The sequence below is a fragment of the Chiloscyllium plagiosum genome, unplaced genomic scaffold, assembly GCF_037043375.1.
Source record: "Chiloscyllium plagiosum isolate Xiang-an unplaced genomic scaffold, Cpla_swu_hap1 HiC_scaffold_8, whole genome shotgun sequence".
Taxonomy (NCBI): Eukaryota; Metazoa; Chordata; class Chondrichthyes; order Orectolobiformes; family Hemiscylliidae; genus Chiloscyllium; species Chiloscyllium plagiosum.
This window is the reverse complement of record NW_028270146.1, coordinates 71,065,594-71,089,801: the sequence shown is the minus strand read 5'-3', so window position 1 is coordinate 71,089,801 and position 24,208 is coordinate 71,065,594. Positions and strand designations below refer to the sequence as shown.

Genomic DNA, 24,208 nt, shown 5'->3' with positions numbered 1-24,208 from the left:
GGAGAAAGTGAGGATTGCAGATGTTGGAGACCAGAGTTGAAAAATGTGGTGCTGGAAAAACACAGCAGGCCAGGCAGCATCCGAGGAGCAGGAGAATCGACGTTTCAGGCATAAGCCCTTCTTCATTCTCCTGCTCCTCGGATGCTGCCTGGCCTGCTGTGTTTTTCCAGCACCACATTTTTCAACAAACTCTTTAGTCCAACTCGTCTAGACCAACCAGATATCCCAACCTAATCTAATCCCATTTGCCAGCACCCAACCCATACCCCTCCAAACTCTTCCCATTCATATACCCATCCAGGTGCCTTTTAAATGTTGCATTTGAGCCAGCCTCCACCACTTCTTCTGGCAGCTCATTCCATACACACACCACCTTCTGTGTGAAAAAGTTGCCCCTTAGGATTTTTTATATCTTTCCTCTCTCACCCTTCACTGTGAACTGACACAGCAGTGAACCTGCGCAGTTACTGCCTTTGCTGTTGAATTCATGTATTGCTGGAGATCAGAGTGTATCTGGAAAAATTAATAAAGAGTGAAATTCACAACTGATCTTGGAGGAACCTGTTTGAGAGAGGTCACAGCACAGAAACAGATAAGTAAATAGTTTTAAGTATGGCCTTGCTCTAAGTCTACAGGAGTGAGTAGAGTGGGTTCTTTCTTGATTATATGTTTTATTAAGATATATCTCTTGATTAAACTTAAAAATATAAGCCATAAGTATTAAGTTAGCCAGGAGCAGTGTTTTGTAGAGGAATAAAATGGTGCTATTTTCTGGGTCTGCAGATTGGAAGGAGCAGAAATGGCCCTTAGTAGAGTGATATAATCTTCTTGTCAGATATGGGAGTTTAGGGAGAGTTTACGTGTTACTGCCATTGGTTGCAAATCCTGTCAGATCAAATGAATCAGTTGGAGCGACAGTTTGGGGCAGTGAGGAATTTACAAGAGCAAGGGGGTGTGATGGAAGGCAGTTACAGGAAGGGAAAAAAGTTTCAGATATAGTCACATAGATGGGTTAATTCCAGGAAAGGTAAGAGGGCAGAAGTTTAGGGTGAGAGGGGAAAGATATAAAAGAGACCTAAGGGTGGTGCGTGTGTGGAATGAGCTGCTAGAGGAAGTGGTTGAGGCTGGTACAATTAAACATTTAAAAGTCATATGAATGAGTATATGAATAGGAAGTGTTTGGAGGGATATGGGCCGGGTGCTGGACTAGATTGGGTTAGGATATCTGGTCAGCATGGACAAGTTAGACCGAAGGGTCTGTTTCTGTGCTGTACATCTCTATGACTCTATGTCCTCTAGTTCTGGACTGGCCCACCCCAGGGAAAAAAATTTTTCTATTTATCCTCTCCATGCCCCTCATGATTTTATAAACCTCTATAAGGTCACCCCTCAGCTCCAGGGAGAACAGCCCCAGCCTGATCAACCTCTCCCTATAGCTCAAATCCTCCAACCCTGGTAACATCCTTGTAAATATTCTCTGAACCCTTTCAAGTTTCACAATATCATTCTGATAGGAAGCAGACCAGATTTTCACGCAATATTCCAAAAGTAGCCTAACCAACAGCCTGTACAGCTGCAACATGACCTCCCAACTCCTGTACTCAATACTCTGACCAATAAAAGTAAGCATACCAAATGCCTTCTTCACTATCCTATCTACCTGCGACTCCACTTTAAAGAAGCTATGAACCTGCACTCCAAGGTTTGTTTGTTCAGCAACACTCCCCAGGACTTTACCATTAAGTATATAAGTCCTGCTCTGATTTGCTTTCCCACCATGCAACACCTCGCATTTATCTAATTTAAACTTCATCTGCCACTCCTCAGCCCATTGGCCCATCTGATGAAGATCCTGAGGTAACCTTTTTCACTGTCCACTATACTTTCAATTCTGGTGTCATCTGCAAACTGTACCTCCTTTGTTCACATCCAAATCATTTGTGTAAATGACAAGCAGTGATCCTTGTGACGCTCCATTAGTAACAGGCCTCCAGTTTGAAAAACAATTCTCCACCACCACCCTCTGTCTTGTACCTTCTGTAGCTAAATGGCTAGTTCTCCCTGTATTCCATGAGAGCTAACCTTGCTAACTAGTTTCCCATGGGGAACCTTGTCGAATGTTATACTGAAGTCCATGAAGATCACATCCTCCGCTTAGCCCTCATCAATCCTCTTTGTTACTTCAAAAAACTCAATCAAGTTCGTGAGACATGATTTCCCATGCACAAAACCATATTGACTATTCCTAATCAGTCCTTGCCTTTCCAAATACATGTAAATCCTGTCCCTCAGGAATCCCACCAATAACTTGCCACCACAAACGTCAGGCTCATTGGTCCATAGTTCCCTGGCTTGTACTTATCACCTTTTTTAAATAGTGGTTCATCCTGCCTAATTAAGTTCTCTCTTCTCCAGGCTCAGTGCCTCCAGCAGCAGACACTTCTGTCCTCTTACAAATATCAAGCTTCTTAGTTTGGTGTGTTTGAGATTAGCAGTTTAATTTAAGATAAAATGGAATAGTGAAGGGAGTTGTATGATCTATTCTGAATTCAGCTTCATGACATGCTTGGGTAGTCTGTTTGCTATAGCAACAATAAGGTCGAGATTGATTTACTGGGAAGAAGGTGCAAGATGTTCAGATCTCTAAATAATGAGTGTGCTAATGTTGGGAGACAGTTAGGCCTCAATTTCTGCTACTAAGTTTCAAACTGAGAAATAATCTGACTTGGCTCACCCATCTTGGCTTCAAGATTCCTTTTAGTCCCATCTTTTTACTACAGGAGGTATGAGTTGGACAGAATCCAGCCCGCCAAATCTGGAAGCAGATAATTGGTAGTTATAGGGGTCAGTGCGTTTGGAGCTGGGCTGTTCGAAAGGCCTGCGCTCTGTTCTTTGAAATTTTATTCCTGTTGTTTTTTAGAAGCTGTTTAACTCTCTGGCCTTCAACCTTCTTAAGACTACACCTGCACTGTGGTTCTCATGACACCCACCCACCCTCATGGCTCATCCATACAGTGAATAGAATGGAGGGAGAATGAAGTTGGGGCCTACAGGATAGCAACTTATTTCTATCTAGATGCTAGACCTTTGTGAATTTAAGTTACTGTGGAGATGGGCACCGAGAGGGTAAGTATCCAGAACAAGCTATTGTCGAATCAGGTTATAGGTTTATTGAAACATCCCAAACTTCATTGATTGGTCAGCCTTCGGAAACATCTGAGAAAGAGAGTGAGTGCGATTGAGCCAATCAGTCTCTGTTTTTTAATTCACTGAATGCGGATGTGAGCTTGTGCTCTGATTGAAGTTTCTGAAGATTCTCATGAGTCTGGAAGATTTGCCTCGAGAGTAATCGTCAGGTAACCATTAACTTGAATGTGAGTTTGGTGATTAGAAGTTAAAATTTATCTAGTTGAAAAGGAAAGCAAGCCATTGGGAGCTGAAATTTGTTTTGGACTGATTCTTGGAGAATGAAGAATCCACTTCAAGGTCAGAATACGATATAATCATGGAGAGGAGTTTTCAGTCATTTTAAATGTTATGTAGGGGATTTATTGTGCCATTTAGAATTCAAGTTGCTTATTGGATGGTGTTTAGACAATGATGTCTTTTGTTTGTTTTTACAGAAATTTCTTAAATTCCTTTTGATCCTTTCAGTTTAATACAGGAAATTCAAACTGGGGAGGCAATGGGTATCAATCCAGAGATCCAGAAATGTTCTGGAGACCTGGGTTTGAATCTTGCTATGCCAGATAGTGTAAGTTGAATTCAATAAAAATCTAGAAATTTTAATCAAACAATGACTATGAAACCATTGCTGATTGTCAGGAAAAGAAACATCTCATTCACTAATGTCCTTTAGGGAAGGAAACTGCCATCTTTACCTGGTCTGGCTGATATGCAACTCCAGACCCATAGTGGTTGACTCTTCACTGGGGCCAGGGATGCGCAATAAATGCTGACCTATCTGGCAACACTCATGTCCCATGATTTTAAAAAGTTATTGTCCTCTACATGGATCATAACAAATACAGCACATTGTAATCTATATTTGTGTGGCTAATCAACAATAATATTCTACCTATTGTTTGCATCATTGTCAGTGATCTAGAGCAAATTTACATCTGAGCAAAAAAGTACGTTCTACATAATGCATGACTACTGCGATAGATTTCTTTACTGATATTTCTCGTGAAAAGAAGTAAAAGAGTCCTGAAATTTCCGAAGCATTTTACTTCAAATGTTTCCTATTTGGAAAAGATTAAAAGTTATGACTAGGTAGTAACATGTACATGATTGATGCATTTATTTATAACATACTGTATAATAATGTCTATTTAAGCTTTTAATATATTCAGTAAAAAGGATGATTATTTCAGCTTTATTCATTTAAATACGTTATACAGTAAAGATTTGAGACTTCATTTAAATAGTTTCAGTGTCTCTTTGTGAAAGAAAAAAGAAGCTTAATTTTCTCCTTTAATTTCCCAACTTTTGCAAATCAAATAAAAAGTCTAAATTATAAAGTGTAAACATAGTTGCAGAGAAAAAGGACAGATGAAATTGTCCCTTAGATTTCTGAAGTACTGGACTGGTTTTTCACTGATTCAGGATGAGTTGGGAGTTCTTTAAAAATGACAGTGGTGGTGGTGGTTTGAATGGTGTTGTTTGAGGGGAGTGGGGGATGAGTTTTGACTCCCAATTCTGGGATTCCTGATCCCATTCTCATGTGCTTCAGTCGGGGGAATATTTTTTTAAATTTGCAGACTGGTTCAGGTCATGAGCCCACACCCTGCATTCCTGACATGACCAGCACCATAACAGAGATAAGTACATCCTAGGTCTCTGAAACCTTCAGGAAATTAGGGTGGCTATTCAAGGACTCCTAGTAAATTTAAAAGGTAAGTTCAAATGGTCCTTCCCATGTCAACATGGTAGAATATACCTCTCCACCCCCAGGAATCATTATGCATTCTTAGCTGAGAGCCCAGAAATCCATTAGTCTACTAAATCAGCCTCATCCCAAAGGAAAAATATGTTTGATTGACAGCTTTGGCTATCTCATCTGCTCTGATAATTGTGCAGCATTTTATTGGCATAAGGTAAAGAGTTTTTTGATTCATTCATGTAACATGAATGTTGCTAGGCTAGTGTTTCTTGCCCATCACTGATTAAGGGTGATTAAAACGGAAAATTTAGTTTTATCTTTCACAAAGAGCCAGAAGATATTTAAATAAAGCGTCAACATTTCTTTCTAGGACAGAAAAGTTCTTACTCTGTAGGACATTAGAGAACTAGATGAGATTTTGTAACAGTTAACAGTGGTTACATGATTGCCATCAGGCTAGCTTTTCATTACAAATTTTTTTTGTTGACATCAAGTTTCACCATCTGCATGGTAAGACTTGAACCGATGTTCCCTGAACATCTGAGATACTGGATTACTAGCTCAATGACACTTGTTTCTAGTGAAAAATTGTGTATCCAAGAAGAAAGTTCGCCTGACTGTGAGCTGTTGTTAAATTATAAATAATTTCTTTATAAATGTTGTTATAATGCTATTTCCTGGTAGTACACCATTATCACAATTTTAAGACCTATTTCCTTCATTGGTGCTATTATTTCTAAAGACTCCTTAAGAATTCCTATTAACCATACTGGTTTACTGTTAAACTTTAAGTAATTTATATTTAAATCATTTGTTGAATGCAAGTGAATACAAACTGATTTTCTAACATTATTTTTATTCTCTATCCTATTATTTGACTGGGCCAGTTTCTTTAGACCACAAACTCTCTTCTTTCAAATCTACATGTTATGTTATAACCTCAACTAATTTTGATTTCTTAGCTGTTGCTTTTATTTCCAATTCCAAATTTCTTCTAATGCTGTTAGCCTAGCCATGGTTAAACTTGCAAATCACTCAGGAATAAAAACCTCTTTCCAGAAAAGTTGTAGCAGCTGAAAAAGCTACTTCATTTTCAATATGTATAGTAAAATTCACTGTGAAAATCTTATAAATGTTAACCTTATCAAGTTCTAGCACTCATATTTGACTAGGGATTTCAAATCCCAGACAAGCTCCCAAATTACACAATGATCTCAGATCAAACCACAATCGTTATGTTACAGTCTGGCCAGGGACTAGTAACTTTTATTTTTAAAGCAAAGTGTGATATCCAATGGACAATAAGAGAACAAAGCACCAACAGTTCTGAACTACAAAAAATTATCCTGCACAATGTTTAAACAGTGATACAATCGATGATATTTGGACAAATACTTCATAGCATGCAGAATTAAGATGGTAAGTATGGGTGATAGACTGTGATTGAACACTCATAGCATACATCAAATAACAAATGTGATCAAGACAGAGCCCATTGATTTCTTCTCATTAGTTACCCTACCCCATCAGATCTTAATACCACAGTGAGCCATCAAATCTCTTTTAACATCACAAGGGATCACAATATTTCACTTCTGCATTCTGAATTTGAATCTCCCTCTCAAAAGAAGCTACATCGTGGACTACGTCAATAAATGCTTTGGTTCTTACTGTCCACCCTCCTTTCTTGAGTCTATGTTCACTTGGCCTCTAAAACTGCATTCCAGTATGCATTCACAAGCATAACTCTGGCTTTTCACCAATAACTATCTTCACTAAGCTAACACTGCTGTTCCTTGAGCTCTGATTTTGCTTAACTCCATCCACCAAATATTTTGTAAAAGTTTTTAAATGCCACTTTCAGTTTTACAACTGTATTAATGCTCTGAGGATTTTTCCAAGCGTCTCACAGCTTCCTTCAACAGTTATCTGACAATTTTTGAAACTCTTAGAATGGCTTTTCAAACCTGATTCTTAACCCTTAGTTGTCTACCAATTCCTAGTACCTATTCCTGAATTCCAATAGCACAGAGCCATCCTACTGCTTGATTTTCTGTTGAGACTGCCAGACAGAATTAGAGTAATGGAGTCATACGGCATGGAAATAGACCTTTCATTCCAACTAGTTTACACCGACCATGTTCCCAAATTAAACTAGACACACTGCCTGTGTTTGGCCCATATCCCTCCAAACCTATCCTATTCATTCACTTATCAAACTATCTTTTATATGTTGTAACTGTACTTGCATCCATCACTTTCTCTGGCAGTTCATTTCACAAAAGTTGCTCCTCATGTCCTTTTTAAATCTTTCTCCTCTCACCTTAAAAATATGCTCCCTTGTTTTGAACTCCCCCATTCTAAGGAGAAGACCATTGCTATTCACCTTATCTATGTCCCTCATGATCTTATAAACTTTGATAAGGTCACCCCTCAACCTTCTACATTCCAAGTCTCAGTCTATTTTAATAACTCAAGCCCTCTTTTTGGGCAACATTCTGCTAAATCTTTTCTGCATCCTTTCCAATTTAATAGTGTCTTTCCTTTAGCAGGACAACTATAATTGCACACAGTACTCCAGAATAGGCCTCACCAACATCCTGTACAACCTCATCATGACGTTCCAATTCCTATTCTCAAAGGTTTGAACAATGACAGCAAGCATGCTAAATGCTTTCTTCAGCACCTAGTCTATTTTATTTTTTATCTAGTTATCTTACAATGATAGCATTTTTCAAAACAACATTAATATTCTTTATCTTTGATTCTTCTCCCAGCAACACAGAAAGAAAATTCTGAAATTAAATCTTTACAGGTCTATAATGAACATAATTGTGTTGCAATAATACGACACTACATACCCCTGCAATTCTTCTGCACAAACTCTTAACAAGCTGTTAAAGACATTTATTTTCATGAAGGCTGGAAAGGTTAATTGTGAAGTGCAGCTAGCTATAATACTCCTGGAATGGAGTCTTGCTCATCTTTACTCCCAGCCTTTGAACTCTTGACTGATTTGAGTGACCAATTGTAAACCTTGTCATGAGCTCCTTCCCTTTTGCTTGGCAAAATTAGATGTTGCTACCTGGCAACTCTTGGAACTAGCTGTCCCAAAATTATAATCAGTCGTCGGTCACTGGCTTGCTTAGCACGAAAAAGGGATCCGAATAGAAAAGTTTATCACAATGTATAAATTATTTTGCTACACCGATATTGAATGCTATATGTCAGTTCAAGTGTTTCTTTCAAAGTGAAACCATTCTCTTTTCAATTTGCTTTAAATTTCTTTGAATTCCCCATGTCATGCATTTTTCTAAAGGTAACTGAAAATATTGTAAAGCAGAACTATTTGAATTTCTCTTGTTCTTCAATTTTCCTGTGGCAAAGACCAAACTTTCAACTGAGTGCATCGTAATAGGATTGGGATTAGCAAATTGCTGCTACTGGAATTATGAAAGCAAATCTATATCCTAATGTCTCATATTTTATTGAAGCAGCAATGTACCTTAGCCTTGACACCTCGTTTTGCATCTTACTTTATCTGAAAATAATTTTGTTTCCTCGAACAATTTCAAAATGTAAACTATATTCATAGAATATCTCTTAGTTATGAAAAGGTTTAGTGATCAATGGGAACAATACTGAACAAACTGTTTAATTTGCATTTGGCCTAAATGTACACTTTTTAACAATTATAAAACTATTCAAATTTTAATTTTACTATTGCTGCACTGAACTATTTTTTTTCTTGTAGTTTACAAGCCTTGCGAAAGGAGAAATCTCGAGATGCTGCTCGATCACGCCGTGGAAAAGAAAACTTTGAGTTCTATGAGTTGGCAAAATTATTGCCTCTCCCTGCAGCCATCACAAGCCAATTAGATAAAGCATCAATAATTCGCCTCACCATTAGTTACTTGAAAATGAGGGACTTTGCAAATCTAGGTGACCCCCCCTGGAATTTGAGAATGGAGGGTCCCCCACCTAACACATCTGTGAAAGGTAAGAAAATTATTTCAGATTAGAACAGTAGAACTGACTTCCTACTACTGTACTACAACTGTAAATATGGTGGTCTCTCGTTACAGAAGTATGTTTGCTTTATGTTTAGTTCTTTTGCAATCATCAGTTTTTCCTAATATCTCAACCTTTGTCGAAAGCTTTTTGACATCAACTATAAAATTCCAAATAGTTACTCTCAACGTTTACATTTGTATATATTGGTGGAATTTTCCAGTATACTATTTGTGCATCAGCCTTCATGGTAGTATGTTTCTTTATGTTGTGAATATTTAAGATCTTTTTGTTTTTACCAAAATATATGTTAGAAATGTAAGAGATGAATTTTGTTTTAGTTGTCAATGTATTGTGTGAAATACACAGTAAGAATTTTTTGAGGCTTAGATTTTTTGTCCTGTGTATAAACTTAAACTTAGGTATGGTACTTAGATTAGATTAGATTCCTTCTGGAATTTGAAGTACTAAACAATGCTTAAAGTTATCAAACTCAGAATAGTACACTAAAGAGTACATATTCCATTATAATACTCTCATACAGATCATGATGTGGAGGTGCCATACAAATCAGAGATGTATTTTCAAGAAATTATGCAATCCTTTCATGATTTCTTGTCTTTCAAAGGTAAATTTCTGTTTTCTTTTAAAAGTGGAAGAGAAGAAAGCTTGCATGAACATGCTTTAATTAACAAAAGTAAAGATAGAAAATGCTGATGAAAAACGTGGCTGAGACCTCATAATGTCAAACAGGTGGTGGATGGACAATGGATGATCAAGAGAGCAATGAGAACCAAATACCCTGCATCTGAACTGAAACAAGGGTTCTCCATCACATGCAAGATTATTGGACCTGCCATGCCTCCTTCCCCATTAGAAACACGAGCCTGGCAGTTATCTAACTAGAGCATGCATATCTGCTCCTTATATTTTTCTTTCCAATTGTATTATGCAACCGATCAGTTATCCCAACTGAACCAAGCATTAGAATGCTGCCTCCATCCTTCCACATTGGATGGTCCAAATTGAGCAGAAATTAGGCATGTTGCTTGCAATCTTTTATATTGGTCTGTGTGGAGAAGGAAGATAATACAAAATGACAGCCAAGTAGGTTTGGGTAAAGTCTGGTGGATTAAATGCGGGAGTTGAATCTTTTCCAAGCAAAAAGTGTGGGCTAAAAAGTAACTATCCAGAGTGGCAAAAGGTGAAAACTGAACTCCACAAGGATCAGTGCTGTGACCAATATTGTTCAATTTGAATCAATTTTTTAGACTTTGGAATGAAAATGACAATTTCTAAATTTGTGGCTAACAACAGTTTAGGAGACAGGGGAATATAGAATGATCAGAGAACTGATGCCTCATAAACAAAGTGATAAACTGATAAAAGATGTAATTTGGTGCAGAGGAAGGAAAAGGTGCACCTCTTTTTGTTGTTCTATTTTTGTGGCTGCTAAGCTATTTTAAGTAGACCAGTGTTAGCATGGAGTTTGAAATTAACTTTTCTAAACCATTAAAGTAATTAAATCAGAACCAGTAAAAGAGTCCAACACTAAGTCAGCACTGGAGACATTTTCCAGTGGACTCCAGAAGCTAGGTAAATGGTCATCAGCAATTTAAACTTCATGAGCAATTCCCCAAATCATCAGGTTTGTCAAGCTTCTACATGGTCCTAGCATGCAACTCCTGACTTTGCTGCTGCACTAACCACTATCCTATCAGTAGATCTATGCTGGGATCAAAGTTAATAAACGCTGGATTTTTTTTTAAAAACACATTCTATTTGGCATAGGGTCAAGTACTTTCGAAAACCAAATGGATGACTCAAATTGTTGAGTAGGACATTTTATGAGGCATTGGCTCCAATATGAAACTCTTCCATAATCACCATGGTTGCAAAGCAACTAAGGGTGCAAAATAAACTTTCCAGGATAGAAGGACAATAGATAAGGAGGAAAATAGTAGGAAAACTAGCCCTCTCAATAAAGCCCTAATAAGTATTAGAAAGAATCGTGGTTCATACGATCACTGAGTAGAATCAGTATGGATTAAAATGAGGAATAACAAGGATCAGAAAAGATTGATTGAATTGTGTTTTCTCACTTCATTTTTTTTTCAGGAAAACAAGCATCACTGTCATTCCAAATTGACCTTGAAAAGGTGATGGATAGCAGTGCCTTTGAACTGTTGCTGCCATTCATTTAATGTACATGCAATCATCATGCTGTTAGAATGCTCCAGGTTTTTGACCAACAATGAAGGAACAAACCATGCATCTATAGAGGTCAAGAGTTTGGTACATGCTGTCTGCTGCAGGTTTGCAGAATAAACTATCTGCAGCTTGTTGGTGGTCTACAGTATGCCCACTAATCCTCCTTTCCACTCTTTCACAAAACATTAATCTGGTTAGACGTGCTGGTGATTGTAACTGAAATAACTGCACAGAGGCTGTTTTCTGTCACCAAGTCACCCTTTATGTACTGGGCACAGTACATTGGCTGTGGCCAGCTAGCTTGGAGTCACTCCTCAACTGAGGAGATTCTAATCTAATCTAATCTAAAGTAATCTAATCTAATCTAATATATATATTTTTTCTTTTTTTATATACACTGGCTGTGTAGATCAGCCAGCTCAGAAATCAGTCCTCAAAAAAGAATAACAGTATCACACTGGTTGTGTAGGTCAGTCAGTTCAGGAATCAGTTATTAAAAAACAACAGGAACAAACTGCCTGTGTAACCAGCAGTTCAGAATCAGGTCTCAAAACATACAACAGTAACATATAGGTTGTATAGATCAACCAGTTCAGGAATCAGTTACCAAAAAAAAATCAGTAACACACTGGCTGCGGCCAGCCAGCTCAGAGTCAGTCCTCAACTGAGGAGATTCTAATCTCCTGGTTATATTTTTCTTCTTTTTTTCACAGAGGCCAGATCCTGTCACCAGTCATCCTTTAATTACTAGTGCTCAGTACCCTGACTGTAGCCAGCTGGTTCAGAGTCAGTCCTCAAATGAGGAGACACTAAACTCCTGATTATGTTTATTTTTCTGAGGAAATTCTAATCTCCTGGTAACACTTATTGTTAGCTTGGAGTCAGTCCCTTCAACTAGGAGATTCTAATCTCCTGGTTATATTTGTTTTCTTTTTTTAACAAAAAACACAAAAGCAAAGAAGAAGAGGAAGACAATGTCTCTTAGTCCAGGGAACGTTTTCCCATAGCCAGCCAGCTCAGAGTCAGTCCCTTAAACTGAGGAGATTCTAAGTCTCCTGACTATATTTTTCTTTCTCAAACTGTACAAAATACAAACAAACAATCAGCAATGACCAATAAGCAGCAGTTTACAAGAAACAGCAATTTACAGGGGAAAGTGGCAGCAAGGCCAAACCCCCAAACGCCACTGTACAACCAGTTCATAGGGAAATGTGGACAAACCCCAAATCCCACCTTATCTTATCAAAAAAGGAAACAGTAGACACAAACACTTAGAAAACAGTTTGATCAATTGAACAATAACACAGTGCATATAACACAAACACCCCTGACAACCCAGCAAACCCACCCGGCCACCTCAACTTCCGGCCACAAGATAGCCCACCCCATGCCCCTTCCAGCTGTCAGTCCACTCCATGCCTCTTCAGGCTCTTGGTCTGCCTTGACACACCTACCGGCCACCTTAAAAGCAGCCTGTCCCATCCCATTCCCTTCCCTCCCTCGTCCGTCCGGGGACATGAAAGCACTAAGGACTGCCTACCCACCTTCCAGCTCTCGGTCTGCCATGACACACCTTCCATCCACCTCAAGGACAGCCTGTCCCATCTCCCCTCCACCCCAACCCCCCACAACCCGGGACGACTGCACTGAGGACTGCCTACCCATCTTCCGGTTCTCAGTCCACTCCTATGCATCATTTGGTTCTTGCTCATCTCGACACAGCCTATGGACTGCCCCGACACACCTTCTGGCTACCTCTAGAACACCTGATCTCTACACCTCCTTTGGCGCTCACACCTTCCGGCCCTTGGACCACCCCTAATCACCTTCTGGCTCTCGGTCCACCCCGACACTCCCTCCGGCCACCCTTAGGACAGCCTGTCCCTCTCGTTCCTCAGGAGGACAGCATACAGGGTGGCCTACCCATCTTCTGGCTCTCAGGACAGGTTCATGGGATGGCCTACCTACCCTCCAGCTCTTGGGGTGACAGCTAGCTTTTGGGATGATTATGAACCTTCCGGCTCACAGTAAGGCCTGCCAGACCCAGGGACAAACAAGACAGTGCAGGTGATAACACCAACCAGCAAATCAGCAGAGTCCATTACCAAAAACAGTGTCCATTGCAGTATGCAGAATCCATGACCAGAAACGAAATCCACACCCAAAGGCAGAGTCCACTCTTTGAAGCCAGCAAATGCACACCCCACAGCACATACACAGGTATTCAGTCACTACAGAGGCCTGATACAAGCACAGAGGCCCAGGCCAACTCACAAGATATAGTTCATTGTAAAAGTGCAGGTGAATCACAGGGGCTCAGCCCACACACCAAAAAGTGAAAACACATGCAAAAAAGTGCAGATAATATAAACCAGAGTGCAAGGTCTAAGCCCTGCCACAGAGTCAGCATTGTCTTTGCTCAAAAAACAAGGAGATTAATGCACAGGCTGCAACCCGACAGTGAAACAACAGTTCCCTGGTGTGAACTACAAAACAACAGTAACATACTGACTGTGTAGATCAGCCAGTTCAGGAATCAGTTACCAGAAACCAACAGCAGTACACTGGCTGTGTGGCTAGCCAGCTTGAAGTGAGTCCTCAACTGAGGAGATTCTAATATCCAGGTTATGCCTTTTTTAAAGCTCTGATTCTGTCTCCTGAAGTAGGAGATTCTAATCTCGTGGTTATATTTTTCTTCATGTTTTCACAGAGGCCAGGACCTGTCACCAAGTCACCCTTTACTTACTCATGCACAATACCCTGGCTGTAGCCAGCCAGCTCGGAGTCAGTCCTCAACTGAGGAGATTCTAATCTCCTAGTTACATTATTTTTCTGAGGAGATTGTAATCTGCTGATAAGGCATTTTTTTTAGCTCAGACTCAGTCCCCTGAATTCGGAAAATCTGATCTCTTGGTTATATTTGTTTTCTTTTGTTTATTTTAAACAAAAGAACACAAAAAAAAGAAGAAAAGGAAGGCAATGTCTCCGAGTCCAGAGAACTCTTTCCCATAGTACACTGGGTGTGGCCAGCCAGCTCAGAGTCAGTCCCGTGAACTGAGGAGATTCTAAATCTTATGGTTATATATATTTTTTTCCTTCGAAGGAGATTCTAATCTCCTGGCTGTATTGGTCAGCTAAGGATTTCCTGATTGGCCCAGATTAACAACCACAATCAAGAACCTTGTAGTCAACAAGGTCCACTTGGTTCCAATCACAACAGTAACAAAAGCAAATCATCTGAACAGAGGAAACTTACAAAACCGAACAGAAACTGATAAAAATCATGCTTTATTCAGGGTATTGATGCATCCTTTTCTGCCTACCAGTCTCTAAAGGAGAAAGTGAGGACTGCAGATGCTGGAGATCAGAGTCAAAAAGTGTGGAGCGGGAAAAGCATAGCAGGTTAGGCAGCATCTGAGGAGCAGGAGAGTCGAACTTTCAGGCATAAGCCCTTCATCAGAAATGTGGGGGGAAAAGGGTGCTGAGAGATAAATGGGAATGAGGAGGATTGGGGAAAGGTAGCTGGGAATGCAGTAGATAGATGCAGGCGGTGGGGTGATAGTGGTCAGTCGGAACGGAGAGTGGAGTGGATAGAAGGGAAGGAAGATGGATGGGTTAGACAGTTCAGGCAGATCGTGCCAAGTTGGAGGATTGGATCTGGGATGAGGTGAGGGGAGAGGAGGTAAGAAACTGGTGATGTTGACATTGATGCCGTGTAGTTGAAGGGTCCCAAGATGGAAGATGAGGGTGGCTTGGAATTAGCGGTGGAGGAGGTCCAGGGCTTTCATGTCCTTGGCGGAGTGGGAGGAGGAGTTGAAGTGGTTGTTTGGGGTTGTTTGGTGCGTGTGTCCCAGAGATGTTCCCTGGAATAGTCATAGAGTCATAGAGATGTACAGCATGGAAATAGCCCCTTCGGTCCAACTCATCCATGCCAACCAGATATCCCAACCCAATCTAGTCCCACCTGCCAGCACCTGGCCCATATCCCTCTAAACCCTTCCGATTCATGTACCTGTCCAGATGGCTTTTAAATGTTGTAATTGTATCCACATCCACTACTTCCTCTCGCAGCTTGTTCACTACGTGCACCACCCTTTGCATGAAAAAGTTATGCCTCTGGTACTTTTACCAATTTAAACCAGCCACACACAAAAGATTCATTCCGTGCTGTAATCTGCTAAAATTCAAGAGGCAAAGAACTATCCCAGAGGTCACTACTTAAAGTAAAAGTTAACAATTTTATTACTTAAGTCCAAGAGAGAACATTAAAACAACAGCTATTTACAACTCCTTTCTTTTAAACCTATCTCCTTCCTCTCTACAATACTGGTCTGATAAAAAAAGTCCCGATTTAAGACTTACAAAAAATATCGCGTTTCAAAGCCAGTCAACTTTGTCGATTCTCCTTTGTAGATTCTCTCCAGGTTGGCCCTGATGATCTGCTGTATAAACTCCCCACAGACATGTACCTTTCAGAGAACTCTTCAGCTAGCAGGCTACATTTGTTGGTTTTTGTCAGTTGTCCTGAAAATGTGTTGCTGGAAAAGCGCAGCAGGTCAGGCAGCATTCAAGGAGCAGGAGAATCGACGTTTCGGGCATGAGCCCTTCTTCAGGAAGTGAGGAAGGGCTCATGCCCGAAACGTCGATTCTCCTGCTCCTTGGATGCTGCCTGACCTGCTGTGCTTTTCCAGCAACACATTTTCAGCTCTGATCTCCAGCATCTGCAGTCCTCACTTTCTCCTTTTGTCAGTTGTCCCCCAACTGTTCAAAATGTTCTGTTTTATACCCCAAAACATTGGATTGTTTCATTGGTTTTAATATTATAAAAATACTAAATTCAAATTTGATTGGATTTTGATATCTTGGGTCATAATTTAAACTGATTAGCTGAAGTTGAATTTGTTTTTGTTTCATGGCAACCCATCTGCTGCTATTTGTTTTGACCAAATGTTACATTGTTACCTTGTTCAGAGCTCTCTGTGCGTTGTCAGTCCTTGCTAACTTTTTAAATCTCTTAAAAGTACAGTACACCTGTACACCTTCATAACATCCCCGCTCTTAAGAAAAAAATGAACCATCATAGTGAAAAGATAGCTTCATGTTTTTTTCTATTCCTTAACTGCAATATCATGACATAGATATGACTTTAATCTAAGTTAATCTTAACCTCTGCCCACATAAATATAACATTGAACAGATACCATCCTATTTATACTTTATCAGTTAAATCTGCGATAAGACATCTGTGATTATATTCTTATAACCCGCAACATATACGATATGTAAATTAAAAGTCTGTAACATAGGACTCCACTGAAACAGTCTCATATTCTTGTCTTTAAAGTGTTCCAAGAATGTCAGAGGGTTGTGATCCGTGTACACAACTATGTCCAACACATTTTTCGTGACATACACATGAAAATGTTGTAAGGCCAGTACCAAACGTAATAATTTTATTTTGCGATCATGGAATATTTCCTCTGGTGAATGTTGAGTTTCTTCAAAAAGTAACGAACTGGCAATTCAATCCCAACATCATCTTCCTGTAGCACTACACTCCTGCTAGCTCCGACTCCTATGTCACTAGCATCGTTGACAACTTTAAAAGTATTTGGAAAGTTTGGTACAGCTAAAACTGGTGTGGTGGTTAATATTGCTTTCAAATGGTCGAATGCCTCCGAGCATTGTTCTGTCCACCAAAACTTTGCATTGTTCATCAGCAAATCGGTTAACGGTGCCACTACACTTCTGAAGTTTGGAACAATCTTCTAATAGAATCCACTTATTCCCAAGAATTGAAGTATGCTTTCTTTGAGGTTGGTTGTGGAAATTCCTCGATGGTCATTGTCCTTGCATTCCATGAGGTCAACGTTCCATGGCTGATGTTATATCCCAAGAACTTCACCTCTGCTTTCACAAATTCAGTTTTATTTAAGTTTATCACCAGTTTTACTTCTCGTAGTCATTCAAAGAGCTCTGCCAATTATATGATGTGATCTAGGCAGGACTTACTAAAGGTCACTACATCGTCCAAATAGACTGCACAGTTTGTTAACCCAACCACAATTCTGTTCATGAGTCTTCGGAATGTGGCAGATGCGTTCTTCATTCCAAAGGGCATCACTTTGAATTGACGTAGCCCATTTGGGGTTACAAATGCAGAAATTTCTTTTGCCGTCTCTGATAAAGGTACCCACCAGTAAACACATGCTAAGTCCAACTTGGTGATGTCACTGGCTTCTCCAACTTTCTCAATACAGTCTTCCAATCTCAGAGTTGGATATGAATTCAATTTTGTAATGGCGTTGACCTTCTCATTATCCATGCAAAATTGTTCAGTCCCATCCGGTTTGGGAACTAAGACAATCGGTGAACTCCACTCGCTCTGGCTCAGTTTGATGATATCTTCGTTGACCATCGTCTCCACCTCCTTCTGGACCTGTCTTGCTTTGAAGGGATTAAGCTGATAGGGCTGTTGTTTTATCGGAGCAGTGTTCCCTATGTCTACGTCGTATGCAATAGCACTAGTCCTCCCCATCTGATTCTTACATATGTTCTTATACTGCGGTAATAAACTTTTCAACTGCATTCTATGCTCCTGAGACAGATAGTTTACTAACCTATCACAGTCCCCCAGGACTTATTCATTTTTTTTAGCATATTTTGAGGCACATCAAAATCCACAACATCAGGATTTGATTCCTCACTCTGCAGGGCAGAAAATAACAACTGTTTCTTCAGTTCCTTCTCTCTTCTAGTTCTATGAAGTGGACGTACACATTCATTTATAACTCATATGAAAGGTTCTTCAAATGTGGGAGTTGACAACAAAGGTGCTGGTTTAATTACTGCTTGTGGCCTACCTATCATTAGTAAACTCTAACCACATCCTTGTGCATTCAAAGCCAATAAAGATATTTCATACCTTAGCCTGAGTCTTTTGTACCCCTAGATGACGTTGTTACACGTAGTTTATGTGCTACCTGAGCACTTTCTGTCTGTATGCTATCAGCAACACAATCTGGTGCACTCTGGCTCATTTCTCCTCTGCACTAACCTGCCGTGGTCTCCATTTCAGTCTGAAGTTTCTATCTTTCAGATAATAACCCTCAGGAATATCCTCTGCCTCCTTTTCCAAGTACGCATCTATATATATATTGTTTATCGTCTTGTCTTTCTGTTGCAAATTCCTTAGCCTTTCAGGGCTAAACACTTCTGTCTGACTCTTTGCCTGTTCAGGTTTTTCCTGCACCATTATGTCAAACCGGATGTTCACGAACTGAACTTCAACACCTTCATCTTTCTCTTTGGATTTTGCTTCGTGCTGTGACTTATGATAGTGGGATTTTGTTACTACACAGTCTGGCAAAATATCAGGATATTTCTGTTTTATTCTCTCAGTTTCTTGGTCTTCTTTGGACTTCTCCAGAAGAAGAAGGGGTGAATTCCCATCTTGGACCCTGCTAAATCATTCCCAATAAAAAAAACTGGATTCCTGGAATTGACAGTCTGTAAATCACTCCCACTGTTACTTCCCTAGTCTTGAGTTGGCACTCCAATATGATCTTACACAGGGGAATGCTGAATATCTGTTCATCTATCATACAAATTACCACACTCGGGTAACAGATCAGAAAGAGTGCACATTCGCTCGTCTCTTACTATCAGCGACTGGTTAGATCCTGTATCTCTCAAAATTGTAACTTCTTGCTCTTCTCCCCCTGTTCTTTCTGAGTACACTTTACCTACAGAGATGAATTCTTTATAGAGATCAGGTACTAACTCCATACCCAGCCCCTGCCTAGGCAGTGCACTCTCCTGCAGCTCTTTGGCTTTTCTTGGGGTTCCTTTACTACTTTCACTAATGCCACTGGCTTAGCTTCTTTTACCGCAATGCCTTTCTTTAATGACCAGCACTGTGACTTTACATGTCCCACCTTCTCGCAGTGAAAACCTTTTCCCAGTGCCTTTCTGAAACCACTGGCACTGTAATTTTTTGTGTCCACTCCATTACAGTGAAAACACCTGAGGCCTTTCACCTCCTTTCCACCCTCTTGGGCTTCTTTTTTAACCTGTCATAAACTCTTACCAGTGTTCTCTACTCTTTCTTTCATAGTGTAGGATCTCCTCTTCTCCCAACTTCTGTTCCTCACAAATTTCTGGCCAGAGCCTTGTCTTATCGACCAAAATGTATTCATCTGCTAATTCTGCTGCCCTTGTCACTTCAATTGACAATAGACAATAGATGCAAATTTGGAGACCAAAACTGCACACAATACTCCAGGTGCTGTCTCACCATGGCCCTGTACAGCTGCAGAAGGACCTCTTTGCTCCTCCACTCAATTCCTCTTGTTATGAAGGCCAGCATGCCATTAGTTTTCTTCACTGCCTCCTGTGCCTGCATGCTTAATTTCATTGATTTATGCACAAAAACACCTAGATCTCATTTTACTTCCCCTTTACCTAACTTGACTCCTTTTCGATAATAATCTGCCTTCCTGTTCTCGCCACCAAAATGGATAACCACACATTTATCCACATTAAACTGCATCTGCCATGCATCCGTCCACTCACCCAGCCTGTCCAAATCAACCTGTATTCTCATAACGTTCTCCTCACATTTCACCCTGCCACCCAGTTTTGTGTCATCAGAAAATGTGCTAACATTACTTTTAGTACCTTCATCTATATCATTTTTGTATATTGTAAACAGCTGCAGTCCCAGCACTAAACCTTGTGGTACCCCACTGGTCACTGCCTGCCATTTCGAAAGTGGCCCGTTTATTACTACTCTTTGCTTCCTGTCAGCCAGCCAATTTTGAATCCAAGTCATTATTTTGCCCCCAGTACCATGTGCCCTAACCTTGCTCACTAATCTCCTAAATGGAACTTTATCAAGGGCTTTCTGAAAGTCCAGGTACACTACATCCACTGGCTCTCCCTTGTTCATCTTCATAGTCACATCCTCAAAAAAGTCCAGAAGATTAGTCAAGCACGATTTACCCTTCGTAAATCCATGCTGTCTCTGACCTATCCTGTTGCTGCTATCAAAATGAGTCGTAATTTCATCTTTTATAATTGACTCCAGCATCTTTCCCATCACTGACGTCAGGCTAACTGGTCTATATTTGCTGCCTAATATAAGTTTCCTTTAGTTCATCCATTACCCTAGGTCCTTCAGCCACTATTACATCTGGGAGATTGCTTGTGTCTTCCCCAGTGAAGACAGATCAAAAGTACCTATTCAACTCTTCTGCCATTTCCTTCTTCCCCACTCTGCCTTCAAGTGCCTAATTTTAATCTTAACCATTTTCTTCTTTTCATATACATTAAAAGCTTTTACTATCCTCCTTTATATTTTTGGCCAGTTTGCCTTCGTACTACATTTTTTCTCCACCTATTTCCTTTTTAGTTATCCTCCTCTTTAAATGTTTCCCGCTCCTCTTTGCTATATTATACTTTTATCTTTATACAGTCCTTAACTTCCCTCGCCAGCCACAGCCACCCCGCCTCCCCTTAGGATCTTTCTTCCTCTTTGCAATGAACTGATCCTGCACCTTCTGCATAATGTCCCGAAATACCTGCCATTGTTGTTCCAGTGCCATCCCTGTTAGGGTATTGAACTATTGAACTTTGGCCAGCTCCTCCCTCATTGCTCCATAGTTCCCTCTGTTCAACTGCAATACTGACACTTCAGATTCTCCCTTCTCCCTCTCAAATTACAGATTAAAACTTATTATGGTCACTACCTCCTAATGGCTCCTTTACTTTGAGGTCCCTGATCAAATCCGGTTTGTTGCACAACACCAGATCCAGAATTGCCTTCTCCCTGGTAGGCTCCAGTACAAGCTGTTCTATCTCGGAGGCAGTCCACAAACTCCCTTTCTTGAGGTCCAGTACTATCCCGATTCTCCCAATCTACCTACATGTTGAAATCCCCGATAACAACTGTAGTAATACCTTTTCGACAGGCCAATTTCAACTCCTTATTCAACTTATATCCTACATCCAGATGACTGTTTGGGGCCTGTAGATAACTCCCATTAGGGCCTTTCTACCCTTAGCATTTCTCAGCTCTATCCATACTGACTCCAAATCTCCTGATTCTCTGTCCCCCCTTGCAAGGTACTGAATATCATTCCTCACCAATAAGGCCACCCCACCCCCTCTGGCCGTCAGTCTGTCCTTTCGTTAGCACGTGTAGCCTTGAATATTCATTTCCCAGGCCCTGTCCACTTGAAGCCACGTCTCAGTTATCCCCACAACATCATACCTGCCAATTTCCAACTGAGCCTCAAGCTCATCCACCTTATTTCTTATGTTTTGTGCATTCATATATAATATTTTTAATTTGTTACTCCCCTCACCCTTTCTGTCAATCCCTATTTCACTTGACCATACTGTATGATCTTGAGTTTTCTGCTCCATTGATTCTGTCGTCTTTCTTAACTTCTCTTATTCTCACTTTCCCTTTAACTTGCTTCTTAAATTTCCAGATTGTGCCCTCCGCCCATTTCTTAGTTTAAACACACCTGTGTTACAGTGGCAAACCTGCCTGCCAGAATGCTGGTCCCCCACCTATTAAGGTGCAACCCCTCCTTCTTGTATAATTTATCCTTACCGCAAAACATACCCTAGTGATCCAAGAATTTAAATCCTTGCTTCCTGCACCAGTTCCTCAGCCACACATTCAAGTCCATTATCTTCCTGTACCTGCCCTCTCCAGCCCGAGAAACTGGAAGGAAACTGGAGATAACCTCCCTGGAAGTCCTGCTTTTCAGCCTTCTTCCGCATTCTCTGAGGTCCCGCTGTAAATGTCCCGCCTCTTCTTCCCGACGTCATTTGTGCCGACATGCACCACCACCTCTGGCTCTTCACCTTTGCCCTTGAGGATTCCCTGCACTCTGTGGGTGACGTCCTGGAACCTGACACCAGGAAAGCAACACATCATCCTCAAATACCGCCTGTTGCCGCAGAAACCCCTTTCAGTCCCTCTCACTATGGAGTCCCCATTACCACGTCTCTGCATGATATCTGACTCCTCGGCTCTGCCTCCACACCAATTTTCGATTGGCAGACCTGTCTGCCTCTCAGACTGGTATGATCATCTGTCTTGACAGTTTCCAAGAGATTCAACCTGTACATGAGAGATAGTTCCCCCAGGGTCTCTTGTAATTGAATCATCTCTTCCTTCCTCATCATCATCTCCCTTCTCTCTTCTGGTATGCTCGGTATAATGACCTCGCTGAAAGTCCCATCCAGAAAATTCTTGTTCTCTTGGATGAGCCTGAGGTCATCTAGTTCTCTCTTTAGTGCTGCAACATGCTGTGTCAGAAACTGAATGTGTACACACTTTCCACAGATATGGGAGCCAGAGACACCATCAGTGTCCCTGGCTTCCCACATCATGCACGCAGCACACTGAATCAGCTTGGCAGATTTTTTTTTGCTGTGAGTCTGTGGATTCTTAATTAGGTCAGAGGAGGAGGTTGGGAGGGAGGCCCTACTGTGTAGGACCTACTTAAATAGAACTCACTAACCTTCCCAACAGCCTGGGGCTCTGATCTTTCTTCCGCCCATTTCCCACTGCTCTCTGGTGCAAAAAAGACCGCTGGCTTTAAGGTAGGTACTTAAATAGCACTCACAAACCTTCCCAGCAGCCTCTGTGCTCCAACCTCACTTCCACCTTGCTCCCGCCGTTCTCTGCTGCAATAAAAAACTTTCTGTTCCTTAAACTCCTCCAGCAGAATAATGTCTCTTAAAGCCTCATAGGTCTTATCTATGTTTGAAGTACGTACCCATCTATCAAAATGACTATGTTTAATTCTTTCAAACTCAACGTAAGTCTGGCCTGGTTCCTTGTCCATGTTTCTGAACAACTGTTTTTATGCTTCTGGTACCATTTCATAAGCTCTGAAAATAGTCTATTTAACCTCTTCATATCCTCTTGACCCCTCGTCTAACAGCACGGCAATTACCTCACTCGCTCTGCCTACTAGTTTAATCTGAACTAGCATTACTAATAAATCCTCAGACCACTTCATATGCCTAGCCAATTTTTCATATGAAATAAATAAGGCTTCAATAGTTTCTCATCAAAATGTGGCAGAGTTTTGACATATTCCTGTATATCACTACCTTCTCTTTTAATCTCCATCCTGTTAACTTGAGTTTGCTAAGTTGCAACTTCTCAAGTTCACATTCTCTGTTTTTGTCTCTCCCTTTCTTCTTTCCCTCTTTATTCAGCGAAAAACCTGATCTCTTGTCTCTTTTCCCTCTCTCATTTTGATAGATGGGTACGTACTTCAAACATAGATAAGACCTATGAGGCTTTAAGAGACATTATTCTCTCTCTTTCTTTTTTCTCTTCCTCTCTCTTTCCCCCCTCCTACTTTGTTTATCTTCGAACTCCTGATCTCTTGTCTCTTTTCCCTCTCTCATTTTGATAGATGGGTACGTACTTCAAACATAGATAAGACCTATGAGGCTTTAAGAGACATTATTCTCTCTCTTTCTTTTTTCTCTTCCTCTCTCTTTCCCCCCTCCTACTTTGTTTATCTTTGAACTCCATTTTCCTCAATTGTAATTTATTTTTTTCTACCTCACCTGCACTTGTCTGATTTTCTGACATACATAAGTGTTTGAGCAACTCTCTTTCAATTTCAGCTTTACTTTTGTCCTTGATTAAACACAAATCTAACTTATTTGCTAATTCTAAAAGTATGGCCTTTTTCTTTCCTTTGAAACGTCCTTGGCAAATTTGAGAATCATCTTCAAATCCCAGACTTCTTTAGTAATTTTAAGGGCCATTTCTCTCACTTTTAATTTAACTAATCACAAGTCATGAAATTAAACAAATTGTCTCACCTCCATTTTATTTAAAGATCGAGGACACTATCCTGCAAGTGTTTAAATCTACTGGGCTTTTTTGTACCCCAAATCTATTCAAATCTGTCCAAGTCTCAGACTGGATCTTCTAAACCTGGCCAAGTCACAGACAATAGCCCCTAAACTGTTCAAATCCCAGACGAGCCCCCAAAACTGTTATGACACAATGTAAACCCCTCTGCTAATTTAAACCTGCCTTACAGAAAAGATCCA

The 24,208-nt window shown here is 40.5% G+C and overlaps 1 protein-coding gene across 11 annotated transcripts in view; it reads left to right on the top strand.

Moving 5' to 3' along the window:
• npas3 (neuronal PAS domain protein 3) overlaps positions 1-24,208 on the top strand; it is a 1,348,016-nt gene that overhangs the window by 329,426 nt on the left and 994,382 nt on the right. For all 11 annotated transcript variants that reach the window (XM_087989951.1, XM_043697885.2, XM_087989958.1 and 8 more), the window contains one exon: positions 8,640-8,884. In XM_087989951.1, coding sequence (XP_087846077.1) covers positions 8,640-8,884 — 245 coding nt within the window. The remainder of the gene's footprint in view (positions 1-8,639; positions 8,885-24,208) is intronic.